Source organism: Magnolia sinica, chromosome 18 (genome assembly GCF_029962835.1).
Source record: "Magnolia sinica isolate HGM2019 chromosome 18, MsV1, whole genome shotgun sequence".
NCBI classification, from domain to species: domain Eukaryota; kingdom Viridiplantae; phylum Streptophyta; class Magnoliopsida; order Magnoliales; family Magnoliaceae; genus Magnolia; species Magnolia sinica.
The window spans coordinates 7,061,912-7,088,126 of record NC_080590.1 but is presented as its reverse complement, the minus strand read 5'-3'; the positions used below and the strand labels follow the sequence as shown (position 1 = coordinate 7,088,126).

General features: G+C 39.0%; 1 protein-coding gene across 2 annotated transcripts; it reads left to right on the top strand.

The window, feature by feature from the left end:
• On the top strand, positions 1 to 26,215 carry LOC131232514 (26S proteasome non-ATPase regulatory subunit 2 homolog A-like). Of its 2 annotated transcripts, none has more exons than XM_058228796.1 (25): positions 1 to 211; positions 344 to 444; positions 2,489 to 2,609; positions 2,687 to 2,746; positions 3,175 to 3,242; positions 10,054 to 10,096; positions 12,705 to 12,770; positions 12,942 to 12,980; positions 13,062 to 13,144; positions 15,009 to 15,123; positions 15,262 to 15,336; positions 21,841 to 21,999; positions 22,182 to 22,289; positions 22,377 to 22,481; positions 22,568 to 22,708; positions 22,802 to 22,906; positions 22,987 to 23,208; positions 23,391 to 23,504; positions 23,584 to 23,799; positions 24,494 to 24,553; positions 24,633 to 24,746; positions 24,835 to 24,920; positions 25,218 to 25,326; positions 25,422 to 25,600; positions 25,699 to 26,215. In XM_058228796.1, exons 1-25 carry the CDS (start codon positions 110 to 112, stop codon positions 25,772 to 25,774), a joined length of 2,667 nt encoding a protein of 888 aa, XP_058084779.1. In that variant the 5' UTR covers positions 1 to 109; the 3' UTR covers positions 25,775 to 26,215. The 2 variants fall into 2 exon arrangements, with proteins under 2 accessions (XP_058084779.1, XP_058084778.1); XM_058228795.1 differs by having other exon boundaries at positions 12,702 to 12,770.

The window sequence follows — 26,215 nt, the reverse complement described above, 5'->3', positions numbered from 1 at the left end:
TGTCTCTCTCGCGGTCTCTTTTCTTTTTTTCAGAAAACAAAGCGAAGCGGGTTTCATCTATTTTCTCCCTTTCTCTTCGATTCTACGATCGACTCCTCCATTGCAAAGAATGTCTGGCGATCCAAGCCCTAGCAGCAACAATGGTGGACTTGAACAGGCGTCTGTTAAAGTCCCCTCCAAAGACCCCAAGAAGAAAAAGGACGAAGATCTGGTAACGAAATCTCATCTCTCTCGCTCTCTCATGTTTTCACCCCCCCCTTTTTTTTTGACGGTCGGAATCTCTCTTTTTATCTTACTCCGTTTGATCGATTACGATTAACCCGGTCATGTCGTAAAACCACAGTCAGACGAAGATCTGGCTCTGAAGCAGCAATTGGAACTCTACGTCGAGAGGGTTCAGGATTCAGACCCTGGCGTCCAGAAACTCGCCCTCGAGAGCATGAGGTGATCCGTTACTTCGTAATTTCATCGAACATCTAGGGTTCATCTTTGTTTAGCCCTTAAACTTTATGTCTGTAAAACTTAGCTAATTTTAACTCCATCCATTTATGCTGAGTGGAGAATAAATAATAACAAAAAATAAAAATAAAAATTTGCGTCGCAGAGGAATTCTCTTTTGTAATCTTAAGTAATTTAACTGGAAATTGGTATCTGCACCCGCCCTGATTGACTGCAAGTACCCATTTTCTACTTTTTGTAATGCAATAGTACAACTCTGTACTATTGTTTTACCAGAAGCAGAAAAGGTGGTTTTATCTATCAATCAGAAAATTTATTTTTAACGACACTTTTAACTTACATCTGAGGAAGTAGGATCTATTTATAAGTTATAACTCAATTTAGGAAAATTACCACATTAGCCCTAAAATAATGTTACTGAAAGGAAACCCTAAAAAAAGAAGATGCTGAAAAGCAATGCGATTACATCACCAAGGAATTCTGTTTTTGTTAAGTAATTTAGCTAGAAATTGGTATATGCACCCACCCCGATTGATCAAAAGGACTCATATTTCTACTTTTCATAATACAATAGAACAACTTTGCACTATTGATTTACCAGAAGTGGAAAGGGTGGTTTTATTTATAAATCAGAAGATGTCAAGGTTTGAGATGGGCGTATTACATAATGTATCGTTCACCACCGATGCTGTTACGAATCGCCCTGTTTCAGGCTGTTGTGGGCTGATATATCCGTATCATTCGTGGCCGATAGGCCAGACACTGCAAATTTTTACTGATATCCTAATTTGAACTACTTATGCAGTCGAGGGAAATTACCAGACTTGCCCTGAAATCATGCTAAAGTAAACCCTAGAAAAAAGATGCTGAAACAATTGGGATTCATGAAAATGACTGGTATTGCTTGTTCGTGACAAACAGCGACACCCAAGATCAGAGTTCCAATGTTCTGGCTGTGGATGGATTTTCACTTCCTTTATTTTACTTGATCCGGTGCACACCAGACTGATACATGCACAGCTTAATTTTTTGTTATATATATATATATGTATGGTGGAATGCACAGTGAGCCCATCCATAAATTATACATACCTCGGGGCCTAGTTGCAATGCCCACAAGTTCTCAGTTCATTGAAGAATTGAGCAAAGGGCTCACCAGTGAACTCGATAACAGGAGTCTCAATTAGGTGAGTGAGCAATAGCCTGCAGGGCCTATAAGTGGATGGTTATGAACAATAATTCTGGTGTTAAGATAGCTGGTAGGTTTTTTAGTGGAGTGCCCCAGGTTTGTGGCTGTTAACTCTACCTACGGAACTAGCTCAAAAATTCCTTGAATGTGGAATTGAGTAAGCGTGGACCATTTAATATCATAGTCTATTATTGGAATTTGTCTGTCTTTCTTTTAGGTCTCTTATTGTGGAGTTAGCATTGTGTCTCATGAGCCTGTCTTAAATGCCTTGTTTCTTTGATAAATGATTTATTTAAGAGATCTTTAAGAAAGACCTTATTTATAAGGTTCTTCTCTTGAGTTTTTATTTAGCCACCATGCTGTGTAGTGAGGGCTGCCTTTTTTATTAATGACTCTGATGGTTTTTAAATTATGATAAATTTTCTCATTTGATTTCTGGTGTCTTCTGGGTTGGTTGTGGATCTGAAACCACCGAGTAGAATGTCTATTATCCGCCTTCACATCATCTTGATGGATTATGAGGACCTTGTTATTCTGTCGTTCAAACTCTTACCCGTTTATTTTTTAAAATGATGTATGGCTGTTTCCATAGAATGAATACTATTTCGAATAGTTTCTAAAAGATCAATCTCCAATCATTGCTGATGATGGCTTTTGATTTTTCCCCCATTCAAACCAACGGGATATGTTGACGCAAAACAGTTGCTTTTTTATGAGTACATATAGTTGATGCTCATTAATTTATATGATTTTTCTGCATACTTTACTGGTGATATACATCAAGTGGGTGCATACTGTTTAACTAATTTGACTGCTTTTATTTCTTGTTTGGTTCTGTAGGCAGGAGATTCGGACATCAACAAGCTCAATGACATCCGTTCCAAAGCCTCTGAAATTCATTCGTCCCCATTATGGCACTCTAAAAGCGTTTTATGAAACGATGGCAGATTCAGATTTGAAGGTACTCTGGGTGTTGCTATTCCGTACATTTTCTTTTGGAAATCAGTAGTCGCTCATCATTGTTTTGACCAATTGCAGAAATACCTAGCAGACATACTTTCAGTTTTGGCCTTGACTATGTCTGCAGAAGGGGAAAGAGTACGTAAGACTATTCAATTCTTTGTTGTTTTTTCTATTTTTATTCAGTAATGGTATAGAGATATTTTAGTTGGCTATCTGTTTATTTTTATCATGCAATGGGGAACTGTGTTTTGGGGACCAATCTTGATTTAGTTTGTCCACCTTTATGTGTTTGGGCTTTGGTATGATCCTTTGGTATGATCATTGTTGATTTTTGCTGAGATCCTCATGTATCATTTTACTGCGTACCATCCTATTTGCATTTGGTAGCAGAGCATTGATTTCTATGAAGCACATGCATGGTTAGAAATTTGCCTACTAAGTTTGTTGCTCACTAGGTGGATAGATGTATTTGAATTATTTTCATTTTTGGTTCTGTAATACTTTCCTGTTATTTGGAGTATCGGTTGATGTGCTTGGTTTGGTTCCTATGTTGATTTTTGTAGGAAAGCTTGAAGTACAGGCTTTTGGGTACAGAGGGAGATATTGGTTCATGGGGCCATGAATATGTTCGGTGAGCATTTCATTGCCTGAGAGAATGAGGAGAGTTGGTTATCACCTAATAATTTTGATGCCTGTTAGATTTTCATTTGTTTATCGCCATTGACTTAACTACTGACTTGGAGCCTTTAGCCTTATGGATCATAAGAATATGCTTGGATCCATTACAAATGGAGTGCCATTGGTTACATACCCTGCCCCCTGCATCTTTTTTGGTGGATGTGTAGAAGGGCACATAATTTGAGTTTCCTACTTGCATGACTGTGTTAACGTTCAAATTCAGTTTGTGGTTGGGTAATTTCTGGGCTTTCCAAATGATGGGGATCCCTTGGAGCATATCCTCTTCAATTCTATGTCTCCTTTAAAATCTAGAACAAGGGCATTTTCTTCCTAACAATCACCTTCATACCCATTGGTGGAACTTGTAGATATCTTTTGGTGCAATCTATCCCTATTGATTTCTCTAAATATTTCACCAGAATAAAATTATCTTTGGCTGCAAACTGAAGTCTTCTTTTTCTAAACTTCACATTGGGGGATTTTATTGTGCCTCAACCCTAGTCTTGTTTTGAAATTTTAGGTGTGTTCATCGTAGGTTTATAAGCCACCACTTCATGAATGTCCCCTGTAGTTTGGATCTCTATGCCTTGTGATATACCCAAAACCTTGTTGACTAGAAGCCAACAATTAGGGTTTTAGATGCTGTATTTTGGTCTGTACACGAGCTGGCCTGAAATTGGAGGTGATAAAAGCAGGAATTATATCTAATATTGGAGTTGATTGGTTCTCTAGATAGGATTGTCATCCAAGGATATTCTAAGATTGAATCTCATGGGTTTATGTGTCTCGGCCAACTCCTAGGAAACTGAGATTCCTTATTGACGAAATTAAAGGTCCAATTTCAGTGTTTCTAGTTTCCTTTAGCCTTGTTGGTGCAACCTGGTTATTGAGTCAATGAGATTTGGACACTCGAATTGCAAAAGAAATAGACATGTATACACTCACAAGAAATATTTCAGAGTAGAGGGAGAAATAACTTTATTGATTTTCAATCATCTTCTCTTACAATACTAGAGAAAATTTACAACTCAGAAAATGTTGAATGCCCTACCTCCTAACACCAACAAGACCCAGAAGACAATCCTCTTGAATATTATTGAAGATTCCCCAATTATTAGATTGATTTTAATTTAATCTATAATTTATTTAAGTAATCACCAACAAAGGTTTTGCCTAAAATAGCAAAAACAAATCTACTAACTATGCCACAAAGCTTCAACCTTATCTTCCACATCAGCCCCATATCTTCCAAAAATGGTAAATGTGATCTTTGCCATTTAGGCCCCAAACCGTGCAACAAAGAATCCAAACTCAACTCATGTTGGGCCCATACAGTGGGACCCTGGGCCTACATCAACCTCCCCCCTCGATTGGGAAGAACTTGACTCTATCACGCTTCATACAAGTAGAGTTTTGGATTAGATCTTTTCAATTGCTTGTGTTGGCTCTGTCGAGTATCAGTGGTCTTCATGCGCAATACTTGTTCATCTTCTTTTTACTCAGGAGATGTTTATTCAATCGACAATGACTTCATTTTGCATGTTAGACACTTCTCCACTATGCTCGAACAAATACGCCACATTGAAAATCTGTGAAATGCCCAAGGCATCTGACAACTAGAACCAATGGGCGCTGTCACCTAACTTTCTCTTAACTTGGCATGGTTCAATGTTCTTAGACTTGTGCTTGTTGTCAGTTTCCATTGGAAACCTTTCTTTATGGAGTTAAACCACAATCAAGTCACATTCTTTATATATCTTCTTACGGTGATGTTCATTTGTAGCTTCTCAATGTCTGGCATTGCTCTGTTTGGTATCCTTCTTCAGTTTCTATTTCTTCTCTTGTTTTCCTTATACTTCTTTATGTTAGACCATTCAATTGGCATGAGTTTGGCTTGTTTGACTGGACTTCCTCCTATAAGGAATATTTCATGAAGGAGTTTTTGTATAAGAGGCAAAACCTCTGACTGTTTTGTGTCGTCTTTAACAACCAAGACAAACGATGCTAGTCTACTTGTTTTCTTCTTCAAACCTTTCTACATTGAGCAATTTCATTGAGTACAATGTGATGCCGAGTCAAATGCACTATGTCTTAGTCTTACAACCATGGTCTTCCTAATAAAATGTGGCTTGCATCCATGGGTACCAATGTCAAATTATATTTATACCTCATTCTTGAACTTATATCCAATATAGAAGTAAACTAAGCACTTGAAGTTAACAAGAAATTTCTTCCCTATCTTGAATCAACGAATTTGGTGTGGACGTGGATGCTTATGTTCTTTGAATTTTAATTTATTTACCATTTTTTGTGAGACATTGTTCTTATTGCTCCTCCCCACAAGAAGTGCAAGTAGCGTGGTAAATAGTGTTGAAACCAATGCTCCTCATCAATCACCTAAGGGGCCGGTTGTGTCCATAGGATGCCTAATGGCTTGCCCCTATCATCATACACATCTGCTACATCTTCCTTAACATGTGCCCTATCCTCGTATGCATGTTATTCGTATTTTATGTCATCCTGAAATTTCATATGTTCGGGGGTATTTTCAACGTCTTATTTCTTAGCCAAATTCACTTTAAATGACGATTGATGTTTAAGACATTGAAAAAAACAATGTCTCCGCTGTCCATATATAAAGCCTGAGGAGTGCTATTTTGCCCCATCTTGGGTGCACTAGCCCCTCATCCATAACCATCTACCCTCAGGTTGGGGTTTGGCTTCATTGCTAGACGTTGGCCTATCGTCCCTCGACTTATGGGAGGTCTTGTGGTCTCCTTACTTAGGAACTTAGCATGCTGCCGTATTGTTAATGAAGATGACGATCCTCGTGGGGGCACCAAATTGTCTCCTAAGTCCCCAATTAATTATCTCCTCAACTTTTAATACAAGTGTGTATGCATCCGACGCGCTCAATACATTTTTGGAAGCCAATTCATTTCTTATATTTGAGTTAACACCATTAAGAAAACGTTACTCGTAGTGTCGATTTGTGGAAGGGAAAGTGGTTTGGGGGTTCGTGGCGATGGCGTGCCTTTGGGCCATTTGGGGAAAAAGGAATAGGCAATGCTTAAAAAACAAGTTGGTTTCGAAAGGTGTCATCACTCACAAAGCAATATCTTGGGTGCCTGAGAAGGCTTCCGTCATTAAGGATTTGGACAAATGCATCCTTATTGCCCTTTTGGGGTTGTAATTTTAGTTTTTGTGTTTGGCGTTGTATTCTTTTTGGCCTTTTGCGGCTTATCTATAAAGTTGTTGCCTTAAAAAAAGGTCAATATATGGAATTCCTTGGTGTATTCATTTTCCGGTTTATTCCCTTGATGTAGATTGTGGTATCTTTGATAGAGGTCAGGGCAAAGTGGTACAACCTGATTAGCGATTCAATGAGATGTGGATACTCAAATTGCAAGAAGGGACAAAAGTACACCTATAAGAATGTTTGAGTAGAGTTGAATGAGCAACTTTTTTTGAAGTTGAAAATTCTCCTCATAATGACTTAAACAAAAACTCATAAAATCCCCCATCCATCCCTCAACTATTAAAGTGATTTCAACTCAATGTAATTTACCCAAGATGGCAACAAGCCTGATAATAGTAAAGAAAATCTAAGAAATCATCCTCAAAATCTTCATTTACATCTTAAAATGAGTCCCCCTATCTTCCGCAGACAGTAAATTGCAGTTCCTGACATTTAATCTGAAATCTTGTAACAAGTAGTCCAAATCAGCACATGTTGGGCTGTGGACCTACATCATTCCCCTCTGGGTTGGAAAGAATTCAATTCCAATGGCGCTTTATAGTCGAGGTCTGGATCCAATCTCTTTAATTTCTCATCATGATTCATATGCATTCAGAATAGGCATTGTTGTTCCATTTCACCAAATATTGTTTGTATTAGTCTCGCCAAGTGTCATTGGTCTTCTTCTAAGGTGTGCAAAAACAGTTGTGTAACGACCATAATGGTCGCCCTATAATGGTAATGTTGTAACGGTGGAGATTGTCATGCGTTATGGGGCCTTAACAGAAAAACATTATGGGCCATTTTTTTAAACAAGGAAGGTTGTAAAGACCGTTATGACCTGTGTCGTAATGGTATGACTGCCATTATCGTTATTGAATACCATGTTGTCATCTGCAACATTTGTTGATTTTTCTTCATCTTTTTTCTTAGGGAGGTGTTTGTCCATATTGATGATAGCTTTGTCTTGCATGTCAAGCACCTCACCATGATACTCGAACAAATTTGCCACATTGAAAGTTAGCGAGATATCCAAGTTATCTAGCAATTTGATCTCATAAGCGTTTCCACTTGACTTTATCTTGACTCGTCATGGTCCAATTTAGGTAAACTTGAGCTTGTTGTAAGTGTTGGTTTTAGCAAGATATTTAAAATAACAATAGATAAAGGAAATTTTTTGAGGAAATGGTTTTGAACCTCCTTGGGCTTGTCTACATGATCCCTTTTCCTTTTACCTTTAACCTATCTTCCACAACTATTGACTGAATCTTCCACATATATTCGTTTGACCAAGTCTTCCGCAGATATTCATTTGGTCGAGTCTTTGGCACAATGGAAGTATATGTTGGCCGACACCAGTGGACTAGGTGTCCACCACGTCACCTTTTGAAATTCATATAAATAGTAATACAGAAAACCTAGGAAAAAAGCACCGTAGTCGGTTTTCAAAGCAAGTTTTTCTTCTTGATCGAAAACTCCATTTTTCTATAATCCGTAAATGTATATTTCGAGCATCAACTACCTGGTAATTGAGTCGGTCACTCTGAACCGAGAAGTGGTTGTATCCCAAAGACATTCGTTGTAAGAAATTTGGATCATTCGTCCAAACCATTCAACGGGGTCAAATAGTCTTCAGGAAATCGACATGGATCCGCGCCTTCACTGAGTATATTGCAGCTACTATGAGATTGCCTACTTTAGGAGATGACGTAAAGTAAAAAATTCCCACATATGACCCCACTTTGATTAGAGTTGGGTATCGAGTCGAGTCGGGCCGAGTTAGGGCTGACCCGACTCGACCTGACTTGGTACTGCGTCTAGCATGCCTGACTTGATACGAGTCCGGTTTTGGCCTGGACTAACCCGGACCAAGTTCGACCCTGTCACAGGTACCGAGTTGGGATGAGTTAGCACTGAGTTGGGTCGGGTGTGGTGGGTATTCAAGGGCTAAAATTGCAGCTCAGAACCTAGATGCACCTACTGGAATTGTAGCTTCTCCATCAGCTACACGGCATCTCAGATCTAAAACGTCAATTTTGGGTGTATGCCTTGCTGCAGCCTATTGCCTCAGCATTAATATTTGGAGGACCTGTCTCCCATCAACTTCACTTGTGTTTTGCGCAAGGAAAACCCATTTTGGTCTCGGCATAATCATCTTCTATAGGCTCGACTGTTTTGCAACCATCAGCCTCATCTTCTTTGTGCCCCGTTGTAAAACCCATTTACCACAATTCCTCCTGCATTTGCATCTTCCCACGTGTCCATCGCCGGATCTGTCATATCCCCTTGCAGAATCCATCTCCAGCAACTGTTGCTTCAACCATTAGATTTAGTGTTTATTTTTTTTTGGTATGTGCTAGTCGTGTTTTGGATCGAGTCGAGTCAATACCGAGTTAGATTTCGAGTATAGTCAAGTTACCAGTTGACCCGAACTCGACTCGGTTTGAGTTCGGATTGGACGAAGTCTACTCGGTTCAGATTGACTCACCCACTCGGTTCGGATTGAGTCGGGTGACTCGGGTTTGAATGAGTCGGACGAGTTGAGTTGTTCCATGCCCAACTCTAACTTTGATACCAAAATGGTGCAACCCATTTATCGAGTCAATGAGATTTCAACACCCTAATAGCAAATAAATGAATGTGTATGCACTTACAAGAAATATTTGAGTAGAGAGAGAGAAATAACTTTATTGATATCGAAACTTCTTCTCTTACAAATACTTGAAAAAATTCACATCTCAAAAAATGTGGAATGCACTACTTCCTACACCACCTCGCTTTATAGACCCTAAACACGGTCCTCTTGAATCTTTAATGAAGATCGGTCAATTATTAGATTAATTTCAAATCAATTTTGGTTGATTTGAAATCAATCAATTATTTATTTAAAATAATAAAAATTCCACCAACAAAGATTTGGCCTAAAATAGCAAAAACAATCTACTAAATACCCCAAGAATCTTCAATCATATCTTCCACATTAGCCCCCTTATCTTCCAAAAAAGATAAATGTGATCTCTGACATTTAAAGCCCAAATCTTGCAACTAACAGCCCAAAACCTACACATGTTGGACCCTATTTTGGGCCTTGGGCCTACATTACTTTTATCAAGAGGCTTACTCCTGTGATGATGTTTTCGCCGAAGGAGTGGAGCTCGACTCCATGCATGTTTCAGATACTTGTCCAATGTCTTAATGGGTAGTATCTTTTTTGTCCTTCTTCCATAAAATGGTTGCTTATAAAAAAAGGGCTGGGCTGGGCTTGCAGTTGGCATATGTCTGGATTGTGAACTGGTCAGAACACCTGTCATGCTCAAAATTTTGATTTGGCTTGGCTCTTCAATTCTCTAGTGCTGGTTTTTTCTTGAATATATATATATATATATATATATATATATATATATATATATATATATATATATATATATTTCTGCCCTTCTGGATTGTGATTGTGAAATTCTATAATTTTGCATGCATAGAAATTTAACCAAGCGTGTTCTTTCTAATCCCTTTCTTCTGTAATCAGGAACCTTGCTGGTGAAATTGCACAGGAGTTTGCGAGGAGACAGGTTGGTCCAGTAAATTCTTTAAAAATGATGATTGATAATTGTACCTTTTTTTTTTTGTGAACCTTGTTGGCCATTCTCTGTTAGTGCTGTCCATCCTGCCATTTATATGAAGAAAAGCTGCATGAAAATGTATTCTATTTCTGCATTCATGAGATCTGTGTACATAGCTTCCCTATACCGTGCCTTCTGTTTGTTCTTCCACAAATGAGCTTTTTTATATTGCTTTCTTTTTAGCTTTACAGAGGAGTTAGGAGCTCCTATTTGATATTTCATTTTCAAAATGGTATAAAATATTCTTGTCTGCTAAAGAATTAATATACTAATAAGACTCTTTGAGCAGCATGAGTTCTATCTGTGATTTACATGGGTTCTGAATGTGTCATGCTTCCCTTGAAGCAGCTTAGGGTGATTCTGAGGATTCACTTGATGTCGGATAGGTGATTTGTGCAGTATGGGTGCTATATCTAATGACATTTTGGACCTTTGAACCTTCGCTTGGTTATGTGTTCCTCTGGGAGGCAACTAACTGGGCAACTTTCTCATGTTGTCATGGGTTCTTTGTACCTGACGTGTTTTAGTTTTCGTTAGTCCATGTGGCTGTGAATTCATTCTTTTGGTTTGTTGTTACTAAAAAGAAATTTGTAATATATCTTCACTGTGGTTTTTAGTCATATGATGGCAAGTCTAATTGGGAGCAGTGGAGAACAAATTGAGTCTCCCCCCAAAACAGGCAGTGAAACTGACCGAGTTGCAACGACTCGTAGCACTTTCAATCCTGCGTTAAGATACATTCTGTAATTGATATTTATAACCATGATCTTCCCTGGATACGTAATTATTCAGTTTGAATTTTATGAAAATGGTCCAAATTCGTTAAAAACGTGAGGGTGGTTTGGGCATTTCTTTCATTAAAGTGTTGACAGATGGCTTCATTAAAGGAACAGATTGATCTCCTCAAAATGTAAAAAGAGTATTCTCTACATATCGATGACAGGTTGATACACCTTCATGTTATATAGGCCTTATAAAGCGGGCACTTTACATGTAGACATACCAATTAGGAAAGGAATTCTTGTTTTCTTGTGCTACTTGATGTTCATTTATATTCTCGTAGTATGTTTAAAATTATGCTTGTGATTTATTTTCCTTATACTAATCGGTATGCTAAAAAATTATGATATTATATGCATGGATGTGTTGGCTTGTTCTGAAATCCATGGTTGCATTATCTGACCCCTCGCATTGGTGCTTGGCACCACAGCAGTAACCATTGTCTAGAGGCTATTTTGGTGCTGCTGATTATTCGTGGTAAAAAATCACAGCTATTCAACTTTCGTCACCTTTCAGTCTAATCCAAAGTCTTCACTTGCAAACCTGATGCCATGAGAGTTAAACTTCACTTTAGTACTTGTTGAACATGACCAATATGTAGCACAAGAGATGCATAGTACTGGACAAAACGACATCAGATCAATTACTGAGTCATCCAAAAGATAAAAACATCTATAACAGAATATCAGATGTTCTTGACCAACTTTGAGATGGGTAAAGTTGTGACCATTCTTATAGCTGTTTACTATATTATGCTCCATAACTTAGGCTTCCATGGATGATGAAATTGTTGGACTCCTATATAATCCTCATGGGATTGGTCATCTTGGACGCCTAATCAAGCGTTATCAGATTCTTCTGTTTGGGTAAGCACTATAACAACAAAACTTGTCACCAACTGAAATGAATTGTATGCAAATCAGTAGACCATGCACTCCCCATTTGCCATGGTTATCCTTTGAGTAAATTTCGAAACTTCTATTTCTCAAAAACTGACCATATTGTGACATGTCATGAATCCACCCACCATTGTTGCAAATGAATTGTATGATGCTTAGCTGCACGATCCTCTAACCAGGTACTGCTCCTGCTTCAAACCTCACTTTAGACCAGTGATACTGCTCCCGCTTCCTGCTGTTTATACTTAATTAACATTTTGAAATGCCGTACCTGATCTGTTGCCATTTTTGCTTCACACTCCGTGCAAGCCTGATGCCATAGCGTTCAATGTCAATGTCATTTTTGGGCTAGTCATCGAGCTAAACATCTGTCACAGATTGCAGACTGTCTATGAGATTTATGACCACCTATTATTAGCTACTGAAAATTGGCATGCATCATCTTACTTATTTCTGGGAAATTAATTTCACTGCCAACAGTCTTACCAAGTTATGAATTATGATCGAGATACATGTTAAGTTGCTAGCCCAGTTTCCTCGCAAAGTGGTTTCACCTTTTCTAGTTTTACTTGTTTGTTTATCTGACACACTGTCCCTCGTCATCAGTCAGCCAAGTAAATTCCTATTTTCAATTTGTCGTGTGTTTTTGGCATGTTGGTAACTTGTGTGTCCGGTTCTGAGTGAATCATCTAATTGGTGATGGGTGGCTCAGCTGACCATCAACTCATGGCGACAAGTGAGTGGTTTTGAAGTGGTCGGCTGGTAGCTGAGCCGTCAAGTGTAATTTTAGATACGTCAATGTCATCTTCTGCCAGTTAAATCTTGCATTCTTTGAATTTCAATAATTTTATGCATTTTTTTTTCCATACCTGCAGCAGGTTGAAGAAGCCCCAATTGATGACTTGATGGAGTTGGTGCAGCAGATTGTTGCTTTTCACATGAAGGTACACTTATGTACTGGTTTATTGCCATGCTACCCACTTATGGTGTTTCATTCTTCAATATGCAACTTTCAATCGTTTGACCAGATATTTTGGCAGTTTAGAGTGATCTGCTCATTACCCTATCTTGTTAGTAAAATTAACATCAATTTGTTCTTCATATTTATGTTACAGCACAATGCCGAACCAGAAGCAGTTGATCTGCTAATTGAGGTACTCTCATGACATTGCTCTCGTTATCTCATTTGATGACTGAAATGAAACTGTATATGATAGTTGTTGATCTATCTCCAGGTTGAAGACCTTGATATGTTAGTCGATCAAGTGGACTTGACTAATTACAAGCGCACATGTCTTTACCTCACTAGTGCTGCCAGGTAACTGTCATTTGATAATCTTATGACAAGTATGAAAATTCTGGCATCTCAGCTCTCTCTTCCCTCTTTCCCCTCTTTCCGTTACTTTTTTTTTTTTCTTTGGGGCAATGGGTTTATGCCTACTAACTCATAAAAAGCAGAAGCTTTACACATCAATAGCTTTTTCATATCTATTCAAAACCACAACCTTAAGATTTTACTATGATCTACAAACCTTGCCTTTGAGAAAAGAAAGAGCAAACATATTTTTAAATCTTCTGTAACTGCCAATACCTTCATTTAAGAGCAACCTTTGTCCCCTGTTGTTGAAGGGCATGGAATTAACTGAAATGAGTAATCCTGAATTTTTTGGTGCTTAATAAATTTTCTCGCATGAGATGACTGAACTCCAACGAAATGGTCAAAGTTACTGCGATTTGATGATTTTTCGTCTTCTTTACAGTTTTGATGAACTACAACCTAAATTTATGAAATTTTCTTGACCAGAACTACTATGAAAAACCGTTAATCATTGTTTGCAATTAAAGGAAGAATTCCCAGTTTAATTGTTCCACTTGATTTAATTATTAAAAAAAGGCCCGATTGTCTTGGAACCAAGCATGGCATGAAGTTGACTGGGTATACCTGAGCAAGGTGTGCATGCACCTGCTCTCTCTCTCCTCTCTCCCCTCTCTCACTTTCCCTTTTCACCACTTTTTCCCTCCTCTCTCTTATGTGATTAGTCAACATTACTAATATTTCCACTTTGGGAAATTTCCAAATCCTAAATTAAATTAGAAATGTTAAAATCTGGCCTTTTGGGGAGGTTGGAATTTTGGGAAATTTCCAATTATGGATATTTCTAAATCAATGCCCCTTTGCATCCCACTCGATCACAACCATTAATATGCATGTGTATGTATATGGGGACCACTTGATGAGGTGGTAGAAATGTTAAAATCTAACCTTTTGGGGAGGTTGGAATTTTGGGAAATTTCCAATTCTGGATATTTCTAAATCAATGCCCCTTCGTATCCCACTTGATCACAACCGTTAATATGCATGTGTATGTATATGGGGATCACTTGATGGGGTGGCGTGAGGGAGAGTAAGGCGTGCAACCTTCTGGGTCTCCTCTCTCACTTACCCTTTTCACCTCTCTTTCCCCTCTCTATCTCATGTGATTGGTCAACACACCTAATATTTCCACTTTGGGAAATTTCCAAATCCTAAATTAAATTAAATTATATATTTTTAAAATCTAACCTTTTGGAAAAGTTGGAATTTTGGAAAATTTCCAATTCTTGAAATTTCTAAATCAATGCCCCTTAGTGTCCCACTTGATCACAAACATTGATATGCATGTTTATGTATATGGGGATTGCTTGATGGTCATGAGCATGAATGTCCACATGTGGGGCCCACCTACGCTCTGTGGTTTTGGCGCCACATCCCCCATGATTACATGTGTGGGGCCTACGGTGTTCCGTGTGTGCTCACTCGGCTGTGCAATCTAGACCGTTAATGTTAGATCACTGTTGATCGTGTGGTTACAAGCTTAGCCTCATTACACGATCAATGATGGGATGATCTAACCTTAGACACGCTGTCGTGTGGATGCCTTGTGGACAATTAAAACAAGATATGTCTCTCTCCTCCCATTCTGAGTAGGAAACAGTTCATGGATGCCTTGTGGATTATTTTCTAAAACTCACACTTTTTGGTAAATTTCTTTCTTTTAATCGTCTGTCAGCTTTTGTTCGGCCTTTGAGCTCAGTGCAGTGAATCTTATGTCCCAGCCACTGGAGTGTTGTGGTCGACCCTGAATTTTACAAACCCTCCTCCCAATTTAAGGTTCCTAATTTAAAATTGAAACATCTTGCAGCTACTTCCCTGGACCAGATGATACATTAGTGCTGGATATAGCATATCTTATTTATCATAAGTTTGGAGAATATGCGAGTGCACTTCGTATTGCGCTCTTCCAGGATAACATTCAGGTACCTCCCATTCTGAGTAGGAAACAGTTCATGCACTTCTCTCTCTCTCTCTCTCTCTCCTCCTCCCCCCCCCCCCCCCCCCTTTTTTCCTGAAACAACATGTAATGTTCTCATGATTTTCCATTTGCTTTAAAACAGAATGTGAAGCAGGTCTTTACATCTTGTGATGATCTGACGCAGAAGAAGCAGTTCTGTTATATAATGGCTCGACATGTAGGTTTAAGTCTACCATTTTGACATCTTTTGATGTACTTGCACTTTAGAATCCATTTCCATTTGAATTGGATGTCTTTTAATGCCTGTTGCATTGATGTTTGTTCCTGTTCATTGTATTGGAATAGTTTCCCTCATGCTATTCCTCAACAACCAATATCCTTGACATGAGAAAATTATGTCCTAAGCTTTAGGTGTCAGGGCAGTAATAAATTGCAATTTTTAAGTGCTACATGAACTCATACTATGTATATGTTTTGTCTGTTCCCTTGCTGCTGCTCATTGTGATAACAATTGTTTACGTCTAGTAGTGTAACTATTATCTCAAATTAATATATTTTATGAAAGTGAATAGTCAACTTGACTTTGAATCAAGCCTGCTTGCTTCAAGCAGGCATCTGATTGAAGCTATAAAAAACAAGATATGTCCCCTATGTTGCAACCCATACATTTATTTCTTTAAGTTGCAAAAGTATATAACAATTATCTCTATGTACTATTGATGTTGTTCTGTGCATTCTTTGAACTTACTATGGATAAAAACTAGGGGTGGCAATGGGCGAGGCTAGGGTCGGGCAGGGGTTGGCCTGGTCCGGCCCTAGTCCCCAAGCTATGGCCCAAGCCTGGCCTTTGGCCTAATTGGGCTAAAAAGGACACAGCCCTAGCTTGGTCCTACAGGGCTGGCCCTGTAAGGAAAAGGGTGACATGATCAAAGGTTTGAAGTAGTCTAACTCTGAGAATTTTTTGGATTTATCCCTTCCATCCATGACAAGTCTCATCATATAAATGATTTTGTTGATAGAAACATGGACTCAGATCCAAAAAAGTGCCTTTAAACTACACACACAAAGGTTGAATGGGACCCTCACAATTGCCTTTAAATTCTCCATCCTTTTGTGTAACAGTGACCAACTTGATTATTGGACCAAGCCAACAGGCTGGGCTGGGTCAGGCCATTCATCCTTCGTCCTGCCCTTGACATCAGCCCTAGATTTCCATCCTGACCCCTCCCCTCAGACCAAGTTTAGGGGCCCAAGCTCTGGACCTACAAGACTGGGCTGCCTAGCCCAGCCCATTGCCACCCCTAATAAAACTTTTTGAACATTCATTAATTTGTACAATTAATATATTTTTATCCCAAACTAATATATTTTTACGGCAGTGAATAGTCAACTTGATTATGAATGAAGCCCTTTTCAAGCTGGCATCTTAATAAAGCTATCAAATCTGGCTCTTTCCTTCTAACTATTAATTTCTTAAGTAGCAAAAATAATTATAATTACCTCTATGTAATATTGATGTTGTTCCATGCAAATTCTTTCTTTAAGCTCCCTATGAATAAAAATCTTTTAACATTCATTAATTTGTGCAAGTAGCTAATGAAAGAGGCACTTTGATAATGACCACTTTTGTGAAAGAGTTGGATATACTTCTGATTCCAGCTCTTCTCTTCTGGCATTGTGTAATTATCTGGAATGCATCCACATTCTTTCCTTATTCAACTTTTCATTTTTCACCGCCATCAGAATGTTCTCTTCCACATGTCATGGTGACACTCACTGAGTTTTACAAAAGTCTTATAGGAAACATACTCTTTGTTGGATTAAAATTGCAAATTGGGTGAGAGCTATCTAGCATAGCAATGACAAGATAGATACTGAATTATGTATGAAGCATACTTTGGAGGTGCTTGTATGTTGAGAGGAAAGACTTTAGTTTCACTTGACAGAATTGGTGCAACCTGGCTATCGAGTAAAATGAGATCTTGACACCCAAATTGCAAAGGAATGGATAATAGTACACCCACAAGAATAGTTGAGTAGAGAAGTCGAAATAACTTATTGATATCAAGTTTCTTCTTATAATACTTGAGAGAAATTCACACACACACACACACACACACACACACAAAGAAGATCCTAAATGAAGCTTCAATGAGAATACCCTTACTAAGAGATTGATTTCAAACCAATCTAATTTACCTAAGATTAAAAGCCTAATAATAGTAAAAACAAATCTAGGAAATAATTCTTCAATCGCATCATCTTCAAATTAGCCCTTATATCTTCATTCACGTCACAAATAGTAAATTGTAAATGTTGATATTTAGGCCCCAAATTTATAAACAAACAGTCCAAAATCAGCATATGTTGGGATCTGTGGTGGATCAGTGGCCTACATTAATTCTCCTTGGCTTTGAAAGAACTCATCCACGAGTTGGAAACTAGTATCAACCTTTGGATTTGTATTATTTCTTTGATGAATCTTTTTCTTCTTTGGTGGAAACTAGTGGTGTAACCCTGAGCTTCAGCTCGAGATATCCTTTGTTTGAGTCCGCTATTGTCTTTCACTTGCGTTTTTATGGGAGTCAACGTGCCTGTTGCAAGTTTAAAAGGTTTTCGTGGACCCTGAAAAATTTGCCCCATTTTTCGTGCAATAGTTATCTTTTGCAAAGGTGCTTCTATTTTAGTGTTGAGCATGGTGTGCCATAAAGGCCGTTGTGGGGGGCCATAAAGGCCGTTATGTAAAGGTAACGGTGACAACTACACGTTATGGGGTCGTAAAGGTTGTAACGGCCGTTACGGATAAAATGACCCGTAAAGGCCCGTTACGTCCCCCGTAAAGACTATAATGGCCCTGTAACATCCCGTTACGGGGCCGATACAGGTTTTTCAGGTTTTTTTCAATAGAAGAGAGAGAGAGAGAGAGAGAGAGAGAGAGAGAGAGAGAGAGAGAACCGTAACGGCTGTTACAGCCTGTATCGTAAAGGTAACAATGGTGGCCGTTATGGCTACCATTACGGAATACCTTGGTGTTGAGACGTATTTGCATCTCTATCAATGCGACTGCCACTATCAATGGATCTATTGATAAAATTCAAGTGTATGCCCAATGTTAATGCATCGATCACTTCACATGTCAACTTTTCCTTTGACTCTGTGGATTTCCTCATCGTTTTCAGAATATCTACTTCAATTCCATGTTCTCTGGCACATTCCAATATTCGAAGGATTCGATCATTGGTGTCTTCATAAGCTAGGGCCGTCCATTGTTTATTAGGCTTCGGATTTGCTCCTTGGTGGAGCTCTCCCACCTGATTAGTGAGATTGTGTAGCATGAGTGAGCTGATTTACTTGCTCTGTGAGTGCGTAGATCAATTGGATTACTTGCACAAACTCTTCACGTGTCCACCCCCTTCAAAGCCATTAGGAAATGATGTATAGTCAGTAGTTCCCTAGCGATCATCTGCTCTGACACTAAAATGGAGCAATCGGATTTTCGAGTCATATAAGATCTCAATACTTGAATTGCAAAGAAATGGACGAGTGCACCTAGAAGAATAGTTCAATAGAGAGGAAGAAGTAATTTATTGATATCAAACTTCTTACAATACTCCCCCCCAAAAAAAAAACCTCACACTTAGAAAATTTTGAAATAACGATCCCCCTATAAATTCTAAATGAATCATCAATGAGAATCCCCTCAATTAAATGATTGATTTCAAATCAATCTAATTTACCTAAGATGGTAAAAGCTTAAGCAAATCTAGGAAATAATCTTCAAAATCTTCAGTCACTTCTCCCCATATGTTCAATATCATCTTTAAACCAGTCCCCATATTTTTCACAAATAGTAAATTGCAAATCTTGATATTGAGGCCCCAAATCTATAAATAATCAGTCCAAAATCAGCAAATGTTGGGCCTTGCAGTGGGTTGTGGGTCTAGGGGGGTCGTGAGCCTGTAACGAGAATGTCTTTATACGCAATGGACTCTCCACAAGATCACCATAGGCAAATAGGCGAGGGCTATCTAATTTGAGGATGACATGTTAACAAATTTCTTAGTGCACATCAAGGATACTTCTGGAGGTGCTTTCTAAGATATGAGGAAAGACCTTAGTTTGACCTTACAAAAGAATGATTGGAGCAATTTCATCTGAATCATTTGGTCTTCTTGAGTAAACCTTAGGGTAGCCTTTGAAATTGTTGTTTATTTACTAGATGTGATGCATCAAGATTGGAAAAGAATTTGAAGTTTTGATAGGGGGAATGGTGTTTTAAATAGTGAATAGCATGTGGCATAGCGTTCACCCCTTAGAAGCATGAGGTGTAAGCTACATACTGTGTCTACTTCTAAATTTTTAATCAAGGTTGCTTTGTTGCACCGATTTCATGATATTTTGCACCAAATTAGAGTGATTAGTAATTAAAGTTAAGAAAATTGCATGATATTTGGTGCAACCAAATACAACCTAAAGTATTAGGAAAGGGCAATGATTAAGTATAAACATAAAGAAAGAGCAACTAAACTGATTTAATACTTTTACTTGTATTATTTTATTGAAAGCGTTGGAATGATTAACTACATTTTTATTGAAAATAGAAAATTGTAACAAATCATTAAAAACATTAAATGATTTTAATATTGAAGGAGCAAACATTTGCAGGTTTTCTACCTCCTTTAAAAAATTGTGCCAAGAAATAATATCCATATCCATTGCCATTGCTATATCAGTAAAGAAGTCAAACCTTTGGATTTCCCTGCTTACCGCAAGGTAATAATACAGTATGCGTACAGAAATTCCGTTCGGTAAGACAGACATTCTGTTTGGTAAGACAGAAAGAAAATTCTGTAAGACTGAAATTCTGTGTGATAAGAATGTTTCAGGTGTCTCTACCCTGGACCTATCAGTATCATTTAGACCATAACACCTGCTATGAGAGGTTCTCGGTAACACGAATCCGAATACATACAGTAGGTTGTAATGTGAGTTACGTAGTCTATGTGGCATGGAGTGGATGCAAATTATCATGTAGTGTTGGTTACATGCTATTTAAGCTATTCAAGACTAAGCTAGGCTGCGTAGTGTAAGCTACACACTACATGGCGTAAGCAATTTAAAACACTGTTGGGGATGTGTACCACTTTTGAAGCTGAAATCCTTCACCGGTGTGCCACAATTTGATTCCTAATAGCACCATGGATCACTTATAACGATAAAAACAGAAAATATAATATAACTATGTGGAATTGCTCCACGCAAAAAAGGCGTTGGATGCATCTAAAGGAATTTCTTTATTGGAGTTTGAACCCTTTGTGGGGAACAATAAAAACTGAAAACCTAACGATGATACATGCTTTCTGTAAGTCAGCCATAACTTCGTAACTTTCTTTGTTGTATGGCATAAATTGACCACAAGTAAATGATATCCTAATTACATGATTTTGGTCTCATTTGAAAGCTTACTCTATAGGCTTTCAAAATGAGACCTATTTCATACCACTGTAGGTGAATAGTGGCCCATAAAAAGTGATGGAAATAATAAAGGAAAACTTGTTGAATAAGTCATTGCCAACTCTAACAACAATTTAAATAGTAAACCCTATGGACCAGTGAACCTTACAGTCCAATCAGACTGTTATCTTCTCTAGAAGACTAGAACATCCACCAGAAGCAATTTGGACCATTGATGTGGTCAGCAGGCATCTTCTGCCTGGTCAGTTAGATGGTCCGGTGTGATTTGGATGGATGGATTTTTCAGAAATTTAGCTGGGACCCAGACTTATCTTCAGCCAACCAGTTTGTGAGATCCATTTAGGATCTATCTGATACATTGAGGTTTTATGGAGGAAGAGTTTCTGCTAAACTATCAAAGTTTGGAAAGTTAATAAAGTGTTCCTACGGAAATGTATAAAAAATGCTAAATAGAAAATTGAAATGCCAGGAAATTTAGAGCTACTCTTACAAGTTTTAATATAATTAGCAGGCAGCAGTTATCAGAATGGGTCAACAGGATTGAGAGTGCTAAATATTAACATATTCAAGTTTTTCTTGAGGACATATACTCTGGTTTGACCCAGCAAAAATATAATTTGTAATCTGGGTGACTGAAATATGAAGTTGCACTGTTGTTTTGGACAAGCATCACAAGTCTGTTAACTGAAGAGGTGGTTTGATATGGTCATATGAAATGTGCCTGCTTTACCTTACTGACGTCAATAGCCGTTGGTTGGGGTGAGTCAAGGTTAATGCATGTTAGATCAGATGCGTTGCCGGAGCCTTAAATGCGCCGTTTATCTAAAGCTCATCCCTTATCCTGACCTGAACCCCTCAAACATTTGTCAAGCCTGAGATAAAATCTCTAAATGTATCATAATGATATGCAATGCCATCCTGGTTGGGGTGAGTCAAGGTTAATGCATGTTAGACCAGATGCAATGCAGGAGCCTGAAATGCGCCGTTTATCCTAGGCTCATCCCTTATCCTGACCTGAACCCCTCAAATATTTATCAAGCCTGAGATAAAATCTCTAAATGTATCATAATGATATGCCATCCAGGTTCTTGTAGTGTGTTTCTTTTTCTGGTTGTGATTTCTGCTAACCCGTGTAGAAGTCCCCATTTCCTGATAGACATTATAGTTTGATGTGTTAGTTGACAATTTATTGATTTCCTTTTGTTAATTAATGTTTACATATCACTTGAAAAAATCCATTATTCAGGGTGTTACATTGGAACTTGATGAAGAGATGGTTGCAAATGAGGATGACAGAGAGGCCTTGCAAGAAATTATTAACAATGCCAAATTAAGTGAAGGGTATCTTACCCTTGCACGGGACATTGAGGTCATGGAACCCAAATCCCCGGAAGACATCTACAAGGTATCAACATCTATATCATTTAGTCAGTTGACTTTTTAGCTTTTTATGCCTAGTAAAATATTGTTAATAACTTTACTATCCTCACCGGACTTGAGTTTTGTTCTATGTTAGATTTTACTGATTAAAATGGATCTCCCCACAATGTTCTCTCTTGAATGACACAATCACTTTAATCTAATTAGGTACACCTGATTGATGGCCGAGCAAGTGCTGGTGCAAGTGTTGATTCAGCCAGACAGAACTTGGCTGCTACCTTTGTTAATGCATTTGTGAATGCGGGATTTGGCCAGGTAGATGAGTAGCTTGCAAGGGGATGTCTATTCTCATATCTTGTCTTGTGCATGTTATGAAGTTTCTTTACGTCTCTTTCCCTGCAGGATAAGTTGATGACTGTCCCTTCAGAATCATCAAGTGGAGGATCTGCTGGAAGCTGGCTTTTCAAAAATAAGGAACACGGGAAGGCCAGTGCTGCAGCAAGCTTGGTATGGTTTTTGGATTTTTAAGGTTCACATGGTATTTAGTGCCCCATGACTTGATGAGAGATTGACAGTTTGGTTACTGTTGGCAGGGCCTGATTCACCTATGGGATGTCGATTCTGGCCTTGCACAAATCGACAAGTATCTCCACAGCAATGACAATAATGTCATCGCAGGAGCTCTTTTAGCGGTTGGCATTGTCACCTGTGGTGTAAAGAGTGATTGTGACCCTGTGAGATTCCCTCCAATGTTCTCCATACAGCAGTTATCTATCTGACTTGACTGTTAAATTGTTTATTGAGGTCTTCCCAAATTTCTTTACCAGGCATTGGCTCTTTTGGCTGACTACATTAACAAAGAAGATTCCAGCACCAGAATTGGCGCAATAATGGGCCTTGGCCTTGCATATGCAGGTTCTCAAAATGAGCAGGTGAAATCCTTGAAAATTCTTTTCTGTTTGATGCCCAGCCTTCTTGACACTCTATGCTGACTCCTGTACTTTATCCTTAGATTCGTGGGCATTTATCCCCAATTCTGGGTGATACAAAAGCGCCTCTAGATGTTATTGCATTCACTGCAATCTCACTGGGCCTAGTCTTCGTGGGCTCTTGCAATGAAGAGGTTGCTCAATCGATTATATTTTCCTTAATGGACCGCAGTGAGTCTGAACTGGGTGAGCCTCTCACTCGTTTTCTACCTCTAGGCCTTGGTCTTCTGTACCTTGGAAAGCAGGTAACAAAGTTTTTAGTTAATTTAGAGCTAAAAGCTCCATTTCTTGCAATATTCTTTCATGTGATCTCATGAGTTTCGTTATTTTTATGCCTTCATTTTTGTGAGGAAGCTTTCTAGTGTTATCGTATGTTTGTGATCCTTGTATCATTCTGATGATATTATGAAATTTTGGTGCCTTACAGGAAAGCGTCGAGGCTACTGCAGAAGTTTCAAAAACATTCCATGAAAAAATCCGCAAATACTGTGACATGACCCTTCTGTCTCTTGCATATGCCGGAACTGGCGATGTACTGAAGGTCTCCCTTCTATCTCTACCAAATTGCTTAGGACACATGCAACTAGTTCAAGTTGTTAACTGTTGTTTTCTCTGTACAGGTTCAAAAGCTCCTAGGATACTGTGCCCAGCATCTTGAGAAGGGTGAGACCCATCAGGGACCTGCTGTAATTGGAATTGCACTTGTCGCAATGGCTGAAGAACTTGGTCTTGATATGTCAATTCGGTCATTGGAGCATCTATTACAGTATGGAGAGCAGAATATCCGACGAGCAGTGCCTTTGGCTCTTGGTCTTCTCTGCATATCAAATCCGAAGGTGATGCATACTCTACTGATAAAAGAGCAGCCTTTTTGTCCACATTTCTTTCGGTGGAACTTGGCATTGGCCTGGCTGTCCGAGTCCCTACCAGTTTTACCATCTCCTGAGTTAGTCGATGAGTGAGTTTTGAAAATTTTGGACTCTGACATGCCAATGTGAAAAGTAAGAAGAAAGAAATTGTGCAACTTTGATTTGACAGTAGTGGTTTATTTTGGCTGCAAGTGACTTCTTGTATGCTTAGGAACTGGTACTCGAATCTACCAAGTCCCTTTTCTGGTCTAGGCTGTTTTACTGGTCATAGTTTTTTGCAGTGGTCTTATGTTTTCTCAACACCTGGTTATTTTGGCTGGTACTTCTTGAAGGCTGCACAGCCACTTTAGTTAAGACGCCCTTCCTAATTGAATGGTAGAGAGCTTCTTAGTCTTCTTAAAAAGAAAAGAGAAAAAAGAAGAAGAGAAAACTTCTGTTATTTACCTTTCTGAGAATGGGATACCAAAGCGACTGACTAAGAAATTTGTTGTTCCTGTTGGTAAAAATGAACCCCCAACAAGATAAATGAATAAATTGATTCCAGTGAAATTGTCAAGTCTATGAACCAGTGCATTTGTTGGCTTTTTACCAACATCGATGCACATCAAGGCACAACTTCAAGGCACTGACAAGTAACCTATGTCCTGCTGTCTTTTATCAGGTTAATGTTATGGACACTTTAAGCAGGCTAAGTCACGACACTGATTCCGAAGTGGCAATGGTATGTTTTGTCAAGGAGAACTTGCACAATAAATTTTCCTTTTGTCCTGTTACAATCTAACTTGCTCTGAGTTATGCAGTCAGCTATCATATCCTTAGGCTTAATAGGTGCTGGCACTAATAATGCCCGGATAGCAGGCATGCTTCGGAACCTTTCGAGTTATTATTACAAAGAAGCAAACCTCCTCTTCTGCGTAAGCTTCCTGGGTCCTGTTTTATGAGTTCTCACTGTTCCCTCAATCTTTTACAATCACGCTTAACCCAATTTGATGGTATGTGCAGGTGCGGATTGCTCAGGGTCTTGTACATCTGGGGAAGGGGTTGCTGACTCTTGGTCCTTACCACTCTGACCGATTCCTTCTGTCACCGTAAGTATTCTGCTTCCTTCAGATCAGAACTAGAGTGTGTTGACCCTCAGCAAGTATACATTTGCTAAGGTGCATGTGGGATTCATGGTTCGGTTGATCACTAGTCTGCTGGGCCTCGCCATGGATGGGTGATGTCTCACCAAGATTCAGGCCTACAATGGAAAGGGAACAATAAGCCACATGTACTTTAGCCATGCTTGCTGGGCTCAGCACCCTTAATTCCTCTTCTTCAGAATCCAAGTTCCTATTCCTCCATTGGCATTACAATTCTCTCTTAAAACTGCTTAAATCGAACAGGACGGCACTTGCTGGAATTGTAACCATGCTGCACGCCTGTCTGGACATGAAATCAATCATCCTGGCGAAATACCACTACGTTCTCTACTTCTTAGTTCTAGCAATGCAGGTTTGGCCTCAATAATTTCTGACAGTGACTTTTTGGTTTTAATCATTTGTAGTTTTTTTCCCTGAGTTTTGCTGATATTCCTTGCCTTTTTTCAGCCAAGGATGCTGATGACCGTGGATGAGAATCTAAAGCCTTTAACAGTGCCTGTTCGGGTGGGCCAGGCTGTGGATGTGGTGGGCCAGGCCGGTCGGCCGAAGACCATCACTGGATTCCAGACTCACTCGACTCCGGTTCTGCTTGCAGCAGGCGATCGAGCTGAGCTGGCCACCGAGAAGTAAACGAACCTTACATTCTCTCTAGTCTTTCTGTTGCTCCATTGTGCTTTTGCAGGTTCTTGCGTCATGGTTCATTGAATTTCTTTTCTATGTCCAGGTATATCCCACTTTCGCCTGTCCTTGAGGGTTTCGTCATCCTGAAAGAGAATCCAGACTACAGGGATGAACAGTAGTAAGTGGTCTCTTTCCTTAAACGCCATCATATGTTGGACCACTGAAGTCGACCCAGCACCTCACCATCTGTCGAGTTATGGGAATTGTGCGGGAGTAGAAGGGTTAGAGCTGTGTGCAGCTGCTGTTAGTCCATTAACTTTGCCAACCAAATGTATCCCTCACCAGTGGAGATATGGAAATGCCCACATGTCATTTGTCTCGCAGATCTGTTATTTGATTTATGTGGGAGTCTTTTAATCATTTTGTATTTTTTTCAGGATCATGACTGTGACCAAATGGTCTTACATACCCTGTTATTTAGGATAAAAAGAGGAAGAGAGAGAAATCATGCCTATCATGTCACGCTATGATGGAGATGCTTTCTCATGCCCTAGTGGCATGTTTGGCTTGCCATGATTTTGTAGCCTGCATGGTATTTGACACCCTGAGTGGCGTGTTTA

Excerpts from the sequence above, each read along its gene's own strand:
- LOC131232514 (XM_058228795.1), top strand. The coding sequence starts at position 110 with ATGTCTGGCGATCCAAGCCCTAGCAGCAACAATGGTGGACTTGAACAG. Across the intron at positions 22,482-22,567 it reads CCAGTGCTGCAGCAAGCTTG|GGCCTGATTCACCTATGGGA; the intron begins GTATGGTTTTTG and ends TACTGTTGGCAG. Across the intron at positions 25,601-25,698 it reads GCTGAGCTGGCCACCGAGAA|GTATATCCCACTTTCGCCTG; the intron begins GTAAACGAACCT and ends TTCTATGTCCAG.